The sequence below is a fragment of the Chelonia mydas genome, chromosome 27 (genome assembly GCF_015237465.2).
Source record: "Chelonia mydas isolate rCheMyd1 chromosome 27, rCheMyd1.pri.v2, whole genome shotgun sequence".
In the NCBI taxonomy this organism is placed as follows: Eukaryota; Metazoa; Chordata; order Testudines; family Cheloniidae; genus Chelonia; species Chelonia mydas.
In genome coordinates this window covers 9,822,019-9,831,888 of record NC_057860.1, presented here as the reverse complement: position 1 = coordinate 9,831,888, position 9,870 = coordinate 9,822,019, and the positions used below count along the sequence as shown (strand labels likewise).

The following is a 9,870-nucleotide window of genomic DNA, read 5'->3' as shown; positions in this document are numbered from 1 at the left end:
TAAATTTAAAGCCTGTTTTATAATGTTATGGGAGGACTTACTCATGATTTTTTAATGCTTCAGATAGGCAATACTGAGGTCGTTCCAGGTATGGGGAATGTCATGTACAAAGGCACAAAGTTAAGAGAGGATGAAGATGAACAGAATACATTAAAAGGTAAAGAACAAGACAGGGAGGATGCTGATTGATGTCCTGGCATATTTATTAGTAGATGAAGCCAGGGACCAATTGGTTTAACCTGTTCATGAAAACAAAGGCGGAGATGCAGATGGAGACTGGAGCTGTTCAGAGCTTTGAAGGCAGGGAGCTTCACAAAGAAGAAGAAAGAAATGGGTTTGACGACAGTTGATGTGGTAAGAGCCAGAGGTAGGATGGGACACCATTTGAAATAAGTGTGAATCTCCCAAGCCCAGGGGCTCACCCACCCTGCCCTCCTGCAATAGCACATCATGGTGGCATTCCTTGCCTTGGGATATGGCTTTGGAGGTCGCAGTGCAAGGAGACTTTGTGGGTCCTTCATGTTTGGAGGAAAGAGTGACAAGGTAGGATCCTCTTAATCATTTAACTGGGCACTGGAAAGGGTGGAACACACCCTATTGCTCAGGCAGATGGCTCCACCCACTGGCTAGTTTGTGGATTGACCGACAGCCATCTGATAAAATGGACAAGAAACCTGATTGAGAGAGAAAGTGGGGTTTGTTTTTTTCTTATTATTATTCAGTGTCTAAAACCTCTACGCTTTTTGTTTATCAGCACCTGTTTAACTCAAGACAAGATAAAGTATTGAACAGGGAGACAAATTCTTCAGTGGTTGAGGTTTTTCACTAGGATGAACCCAAAGCCTAACTCACCGGGTCTCTTTCTTTACTCTGCTAGAATGGTTGAGCAGCACCTCTCTCTACTTTTCTCCTGTGGCTGCCCTGTTTCCCTCCTGCAGTCTGTACTGATGTGGGGAAAGGTCAAGGTCACTGAGACATGTTAGAGTATGTGAGAGGTCTTTAAAAATCAGACCATTTACTTCTTAATACATGCATGAATTACATAACTCTGACTTAATTGAAAATTTTATATGTGTGTAACTTCTGTTTGTTTTTTACCTCAGAAATATCTGGAATGTTGAACTTATCTTCCCTGGAGGTCTCCTGGAAGGATGCAGAAATAGCTGAGGACTTAATTATAGGACCTGGGATGCTGAATTAAACAACAGCTTTTCTTCCAACTGTTTGCTCAGGTGTTTGAGATACAAATATTAACAAAACAAAGGAAAACCAAGTGTTTTAAACAGTGCATTTTAAAAACCACAATTAGAAGCAACCCTACAAAAGGGGAAAAATGGGCTTCTGACATTTTTGCTTCTTCCGGAGGTGTAAAGAAAATATGAATTAAAAAAATTCTGAAGCACTGGATAGTAGAATTATGAACCTGTCTGTCTGTATCCATCTGTTGTCTCTGTCTTATAAATTAGATTATAAGGTTTCTGGGATGGGGACAGTCTTTTTGCTCTGTATTTGTACAGCACCTAGCACAATGGGATCCTGATCTATAATTAGGGCTCCTAGGTAATACAAATAAAAATTATTAATAGTGCCATCACAGATAACATGGAAAATAAACCCAATTAAGTGAGAGGGGAATAATTTTATTATTATTATTTGGTGTTTAAAACCTCTCAAATTTTATTTGATTTTGTCAGCATCTGTTAAACTCAAACACACAGGAGAAAACCCCTCTTTGTTGAGGACTGATCACATATATACATCCTTTAACTAAAGGCTGAGAAAGCCCCAAGCCTGCATTTCCAAATGACCCACAGACTATATTTATGCTGCAGTGTAAACCAAGGTTTGAACTCAGGATCCAACCTAACTCTTCTGCTATCTACAAATCGCACTAACCCAGGGCTTGGACCTAGGTTTACTGGACAGGGGTGGAAGGTCTGACCCTGAGTCAAGATGGGATCCAGGGTAGCCCTATTGCTTTGCAAACAGTTGGAAGAAAAGCTGTTGTTTAATTCGGCATCCCAGGTCCTATAATTAAGTCCTCAGCTATTTCTGCACCCTTCCAGGAGATCTCCAGGAGATCTCCAGGGAAGATAAGCTCAACATTCCAGATGCAGCCCCACTGGACTCGTGCTCTGGGAGTCCACCAAAAGTATCTAACAGTTCTATGGGCTGAATTTCTTTGTCATTTGGACAGTCAAGTTTTACCACACTACCACAAACCAAGGTCTAGAGCGGACACATTTTGGAAGGGTGCTAGAAAGTCTGGGATATCGGTGATTGGTCTTGGGCCCGCATGGTTCAACAAACAGGGTTCAACAATTGGTAATCTGGTGGCACAAACAAGTGTAGATGCTCAAGCTGTAGGTTAACGAACCCAGGGTCTGCTCATTTGTGTTCTATTAACCATGGGCTTACATTGCAGTGTAGATATATCCACAGAGACCTCTGACAAAAGGGAAGCATAACTTTGCTAAGGAAAAAAAGTAGAAAATAAAATAATTATAAACATTTCCAGCCTTTGTTATGCATCATAAAGAAGCATAAAAAGACAGATCACCTTTAAACATAAAACAGTGAAGCGTTCAAACTCAGATTGAACTTGAACCCGTGACCTCAGAGGCCTCAAGTTCAAAACCAGGCTGAGAGTTGTGCAAGGAAAACTGTTCCTATATACGACCACTCATGGGCCCGTGGTTTGAAGCCAGCCCATACTGGCCACTGGAGACCCTGGGTTCAACTGGGAGGCAGCTGCTGGGAGGTGAAGGGGCAGGTTCAAATCCAGCCCAGAATAGCTTGCGGTGGGACTTGGGTTCCAATCCAGCCCAGAATGGCGGATGAGGATCCCAGATTCAAATCCAGACCCGGACAACTCCTTGGGGTCCCCTGTGCGTGAGTTAGGTTTGGGGCCCCCAAGGAGCTGTCCGAGGCTAGATTCGAACCCCCGTCCCCACCCTGCAGTTACAGCCTCATCACGTGACCCCCAAGGTAGCTTCCGCTCCCACGTTGCAATAATCTCCAGGACTGAAGGGGGAAGGAGTCAAAGTAACAGGGATTCTCTAGCCTCCCCCTTGGCCAACTCTACGGTCCTTTGGAACGCGATCAGGCAGCCAACCAATCAGAAGTCCCAAAGGAGCCAATCAGAACCTGGGGACGTGAGCACGTCGTCGCCCTTTCACGCAGGCCGAATGTCCCGGATTTTGGTAGGCGGGGACTCATCCAGGAGAGCCAATAGGGAGAGCACGTTCTGTCCCCACGAGGCAACGGGGCAGCGCACGTTGCGTGGCGGCGGCCAATGGGAGTGGAGGACGCTGAGGTACAGGGCAAGGTGAGCGGCGGGGCGGGGCTTGCTCTCCTGTCTCAAGGGGCTGCAGCTCGGGGGCTCGCGTGGGGGTGACCGTCCGCAGGTGAGGTGCCCGAGCTGGCTGCTGCTGGGCCTCGGCTCCGGCTGCAGCCCGAGCTTGGCTCGCTAGGGCGGCCGCCTTCTCCTCTGACCTTCGTGGCTGGGGCAGTTGGGGGGGAGGAGAAAGGGGGGCAGTTGAGGGGGGGAGGCAGAAAGGGGGGCAGTTGAGGGGAGGGGGGCAGCTGAGGGGGGGAGGTAGGAGAGGGGGCAGCTGAGGGGGGGGAGGCAGAAAGGGGGGCAGTTGAGGGGAGAGGGGGCAGCTGAGGGGGGGGAGGTAGAAGGGGGGGGCAGCTGAGGGGGGGGGAGGCAGAAAGGGGGGGAGGCCTTTTACTGATTTGCTGCACCCTCTCCCTTATTAGGGTGGGTCTTGATTATGACAATAGGTGTATTTTTAAAGTGTAGTGGCTAACAATAATGGTGTGTTTTAAAACTGGCATTGACAGGGAAAGCTGTACTGTAACTTATTCTCTGGTCAACGGTGAAACTTTAGGCTCCACCCCACCAGAATTCGCTTCTACCTGCTAACAACTTGTCCCTGTGCCGAATAAATCTTTTAAATATACTAGCTTTAAAACTTTATTCTAATCTAGGCAATCCCTTAGTTTATTCTTCCCAGCTTGGCCCTCATGATGACTTTCCACAATTGGAGGTCCCTGTCTCGCTCATGCTACTCCATCTGTGTGGTTCTCTCTTGTTTCTGAGGGATTGACTCAACCCTTCTGTCAGCATCCATTGAAAGCCAGCCTTTTCTTTTAGTTTAGTTTTATTATTGAAACTCAGCAAAACCCTTTTGCGAGCCTGTGTCTGAAGGACCCCAAGTAAAACTACAACAAACTTTGGCAGAGAGCGAGACTGAGTCGTAATTGAAGGGAGAATCAGGGGAAGGAAGCAGGACAAGAATAAGGCACAGTAGCTAAATTTTGTTTATAGCTCTCCTGGGGAGCGTATGTTGATCTGATGTGCGTTCTACTGTAAAGAGTAACATGGGGTTTGGGTATGTGTTGTTCCTTTTCAATGTGTTTTTGCTTTCTTCTCACTAGATCAGTCAAAATGCAGACTCCAGTGGCCCTCCTTGCTTCTCCAGCTCTGGTAAGCAGCTTTTTGTTTGCAGAGGAGTAATGCCAGGAGGTGGGGATGCAGCTACCATGGTAAATGAAGGCATTTCTGTTTAGAGCTGTGTTCAAAATGCTGTCCCAGACACCCTTCTATTTGGGATGTGTTATGGTGGATAACTTTCAGTCCAGACTCCTTGACTGGGGGAATCAAGGTCATCTGTGGTGTTGGTGAAGGGAGGGTGGATATCTTCTCAGTCTCGATAGGGTTGTTTTGTTATGCAAATCCAGAGGCTGAGAAGATATGCTAACCTATTGTGGCTAAGGGTACTGCCATCTCCACTCTTGATAGGATTCCTTCCTAGTTATAAGTCCCTCAAAGTGTACAACACTGGCTCAAAACTCAAATATAGTGGCACTAATTATACTTCAATAGTGTCTTGTCCTTAGATTATAGGTTATTGTTAGTCAGCTAGCTTGAGTCCCTGAGACATTTGCTTTCAAATTTTATCAGTGGAGTTGAGGGTGACTCTTAATTTCTTGTTCCTGACAAAAGCTGTTCAAAGACCCCAATAGACGACTGTAAACTGCCTTCAAATCTAAGGAATGTGGAGGTGTCCCATGATGGGTTACATGTCTTTCTTTCACTTCAGTTCCGCTGCTGTTCCAGGGCTCTGGCAAGGCCGGTTTCCATATCTGTACTGAGCAGGCCTGAGACTCAGACTGTACAGGTAAGACTAAAGAAAATTGCCTCTAGCTGCCGTAATTGTGTCTCTAATTCTAACATCTTGAGATGGAATGCCTCCTTGTCGTGGTTAGCCCTGTCATTAATCACTAGCCAGATGTATGTGGGTTTGGACAATGGAGATACTGTTTGTCTTCAGTGCCTGGCTCAGGTTACCAGCTGAAATTGCTGGTGACTCTGTACAGAGATTGAGGGGGAAGGGGAGGATAAGAAGCCTTTACATTAAGGAATGGCTAGAGGTTGTACTATGGGTTGGAGTATTGCCCTACCAAGATGCTAGGGTTGCCTTTCAGCTGGGCAAAGTTTGGATGCCCTTGCTATACCTAGAATAGAGGATAAACTGTAGACAGACACTTAATAAATGTATTCAATTAAAATAATGTTGCTATTTGGCTTCTTCTCCCTTCTCCCCACAGCTCTCTGGTGTTTCCCATCTACAGCTGGCTCACCGGGAGTTCCAAACGAGCACTACCTCTAGGGATATTGATACTGCTGCTAAGTTCATTGGTGCAGGTGCTGCCACAGTTGGGGTGGCTGGTTCAGGAGCAGGTATTGGAACAGTGTTTGGCAGCTTGATCATCGGCTATGCCAGGTAAGCAAGCCACTGGCTTCAACTCTACTTCCCTGTTCCAGCAGTCAGTTTTGTAGGCCCTTTTTGTAAACACTCAGTTTTAGCTGTTACTTATTTTGTAGGAAAAGGACATTGAGACTGACCATAGCAAACCAAAAAGTGGGAGAGGAATAAGAAGGTGAATTTAGAACTGTAAAAAGAAAAGGAGTACTTGTGGTGTTCCAAAGCCCAAGGAACCATTTATAATGAGGATCTTGCATTTTCATAGCATCTTTTATCCACACACATCCCACAGGCTTTACAAATTTAATTCCCAATTAATACATGCTAAGGAATCACTTTGCCCATCAGTGAAATGAAGGCACCTCTGGGGTAGAAAGTGACTTATTTACACTGCTAAACAGCTACGCTACATAGTTTAAGACAAGATGTAAAGAATATCAGTCACTTCCTCACTCTTCTAACATGTTTACAACACCTCAGTAGAACTTCACAGCTGCTGCCATCACACAGAGGGCCTAATCCCATTAATGCTTGGTAAGGGATTGCTGCCTGATAAAAATAATTCTGTGGAGACCAGCCTTTGGGGGCTTAGGGGATTGCACACAGACATGCTAAGAAGCCAGAGAAATGCCTTGAACTACTTTGGCTTTCTCTCACTTCTTTCTCTGCTCAAACTTAATGCATGTGTGTGTTCTGAGTCTCCCACTGTCATGTCCACATTCATCCGTATCCACTATTCTGTGGGATCCTGTCTTCAGGAGGCATAATCACAAGCCACTGAATCCAGTGGCTTGTGAGAGACCATCCTTAGCTCCTTGTGGAATACATTTGTTTTTTTCTCACTTAGGAATCTGTTTTTTGATGTGTCCCTTACAGGAATCCCTCTCTCAAGCAACAGCTCTTCTCCTACGCCATCCTGGGCTTTGCCCTGTCCGAGGCCATGGGACTCTTCTGTTTGATGGTGGCATTCCTCATCCTGTTTGCTATGTGACAGCCTCTGAGCCAACCCATGGCTTCCATCACTCTGTGTCCTCTCCGGTTTGAGTCTGCCTCCTTCACCAGAGCGTTCCAGATTTATAATTAAACAAAAGCTTTTCTCCTAATAAACTGGTTTCAGACTCCTCCTTTCTCACACTCAGTATGGCCCAGTGGTGAGGCCTGGGATGTATTTAGGGATTCATCTTCCATGGTATACTGATAAAAGAAAGTAATCTTGTAGGATTTTTAAAGATGACCCAGAAGGGTAAGAATGGTGGGCTGCGGGAGAAGGTAGCTACTGTAAATAAGGTAGCAAGATAAGGAAAGTTGGCTGGTTGCTACTAAGTGACTTGAGTCTGCAGTTTTATACTACCATAATAGATTGAGGGAAGGGCCACTGGTGCTGATCGCATTCATAAATACAACGGTCTTACACAAATCTGTTAAGATCTCAAAAGACACAGCAGATAACTGCTTAAGCTGATATGAGACAGCACCATTCCCTCATATCAATATCTTAACTGGTGCCTTTCTTATGCAACATCTGAAACTGAGTATTTTGAGAGTCTCAGAAGGAGAATTTGAGCATATCTGGTAGTAGTAATTGAATGTGGGTAAGATACCTTTCATCATAGGAGAAGTTCCAACAACACATGCCTTATGCGTCTAACTTCCCTGTTGTGTTAGAGAAATGGGGTGGGCCAAAGGTCAGGGTTTAAAATAGCTGTCCTCAACCAACCTTCCCTGGGTTCTTTGCATCAGCTTCTGGTAAGCAATATGTAAAGTGGTACCCAGTGAAGGTTATTTTTCCACTTGAAAATTCTGATGATCTGTCACTGATATTCAGACATGAATACATGGATTTTACTTCCGTGGCAGCTGTGCATGACTGACAGTGTTATAACAGAGATTGGAACATACCATAGAGAAAAGCACCAAGACTCTAACAGGTTCTAAATCAACTCAATTAAACTTCCTCTGGTATCTTAGTGCAAAGAAAATTATGTGCTTAATAAAAATTGGAATATCACAACTCTGTTGAAATCTTACCTGGTTCTCTGCTTCTGATAAATTAATTCTAAAACAACTTTTGGTAAATTAAAGCCCTTGTTGAAGTTCTAGTTCTGACCTTTCCTGACAATGTGAATTTTAAAATGGATTGTACTAATAATGAGGGTGCTTTCTCATTACTTAGCTATCAGAGTAGCCTTATGAGGCAAACAGTAACAAGGAGTCAGAAGAAATCCCAAAACTCCCCTGTAGGAGTGAGAAAGTACCCTCAGGAGGCAGGGAGTGTGTTGAAGAAAATGGCTTACTTGAATCTCAGAGGAATCCAGGTTAAAAGTTGTTGGCTAAATATACATAAATGACTGTGAAAGGACTATGCTATTTTAAGTATGGTGACTTCTGTGTCCTGGTGTTTAGCCAGTTAGGGGCATTCCCCTTGCATGGCTGGAACTGCTTTCTGTACATGGTCATATGGTACCATAGCTAAGGCTCTACAGTTGTGTTTCCTAGGCAACTGCTGTATTAAGTGAGCTAAAACTCACTTAATACAATGAACCTTGTCCTGTTTTTCCTATCTTACACAAGCCCAGTATCTACCTTTTTCTGAGGAAAGTGATTATGTGGGGAGCAAGTATCTGTGTGGGGAGAGGAGGAATCTGGGACAAAAAACATTGTGTGAAATCCCAATAAAGAGGAAGGCAGGGAAAAGGATTTGGAATGAATGTAACTTGTCCTGAGATAGGTAGCTGTTGTGGACTGCTCTGAGGATGTACATAGTCCTGCTGGAGGGGATCACTGTACACGGAGCAGGATCAACGACTTTTTAAATGAAAAGACTCTTGAGACTTAGATCCTCTAAGGTATTTAGACACCTAACTCTTATTTCAATGGAGGTAAGGTGCATCATCAGTACCTCTGAGGATCTGGGCCTGACTGGTTTGGTTATAGGTGTGGCTTCTTAACATGCTTGACTTACCCCCACTCAAGGTTGGCCTTAAGCATAAATAAAGGAAGCAGCTATGTAGGACTCTGCAATCGTCCCACATGAGCCTGGCAGCTCCCTCTTTTCCTCTCTGGCAGTAGGAAAGATGGGAGTGGCAATAACACATCACTGGTGCCTTTATCTTTTTCCATAGGGCCACATAGGCCCTCACGTGGAGGAGGGACTTGTATTAGGGGTCTCCCACATCCTGGTTGAGTACCCTATCCACTGGGCTAAAGGTTATAAGGGAGCACCTCCTCCTGGCTGTTTTGTTTTGAGTTCCACATGTGACTTAGTGGGCCAAATACCTATCTTCCCCAGGTTTGAGGCTCAGTAGCAGGGTAGGCAGCTATCTCTATGAGAGTGGTGGGGGTTTAGCACACGCCCCTTTCAGCTTCTTCCTGTGGCTAGCTTAGGCGGTTCTCTCTTCCCCATTCATTGTATAGGGAGCCTAGGCACCTAACTCAGGCTCTGTGGATTGCAGTGCTGTTCCTATGATTTTCTGGGTGCCTAAAAGTTAGGCATTGTGATGCTGAGCATCGTGGCTCATACGTCCCCGTGTGGATCCCATCCCCTTGAGCCCATCTAAGGATGATGCTTGCATTTATTGCAGTGTAGTTGTAGCTGTGTCGGTCCCAGGATATTTGAGAGACAAGATGGATGAGGTAATAAATTTGAGTGGACCAACTTCTGTTGGTGAGAGAGGCAAGCTTTTGGTTTATGATAGACTTACATCTTCTCAATGATACCTGCTTCATAGGGTCTGCCTGCCTGGTGAGTGTAGACTCTATGTATCAGGATGTATGCAATATGCCTACTCTGAAGTGAGTTAGCTAGTTTAATGAAAAGCTCTATATACATCAGGATCTTAAAAAGCCCAAAAACCTGTCCATCTTAAGTACCCAGTTACAATGAAACAATCTGGAGTCAGATATTGTTGCTTGTTTTATCTGGCCTCTTCCAGTGTAGAATTGTACCCAAGAGGGAAAAAGTGATTAGTCAGTCAGCCATGAGTCAAGTGATGAGACAGAAGCACAGAGTAGAATCCCCATCAGCTGATTGGACTCTTTGATATTTTCCCATTTTTAATCTAAATTTCAAGGCTACCCTTAGCACTAGGTGTCAGGA

General features: G+C 44.9%; 1 protein-coding gene across 2 annotated transcripts; it reads left to right on the top strand.

Annotated features, from left to right (window-relative positions):
- The first annotated feature begins 3,173 nt into the window (after nucleotides 1–3,173).
- On the top strand, nucleotides 3,174–6,877 carry ATP5MC1 (ATP synthase membrane subunit c locus 1). 2 transcript variants are annotated; one of them, XM_043536974.1, is made up of 5 exons: nucleotides 3,174–3,316; nucleotides 4,444–4,492; nucleotides 5,109–5,186; nucleotides 5,617–5,792; nucleotides 6,651–6,877. In XM_043536974.1, exons 1-5 carry the CDS (start codon nucleotides 3,189–3,191, stop codon nucleotides 6,763–6,765), a joined length of 546 nt encoding a protein of 181 aa, XP_043392909.1. In that variant the 5' UTR covers nucleotides 3,174–3,188; the 3' UTR covers nucleotides 6,766–6,877. The 2 variants fall into 2 exon arrangements, with proteins under 2 accessions (XP_043392909.1, XP_007061983.2); XM_007061921.4 differs by having other exon boundaries at nucleotides 3,174–3,328.
- Nucleotides 6,878–9,870: the final 2,993 nt, after the last annotated feature.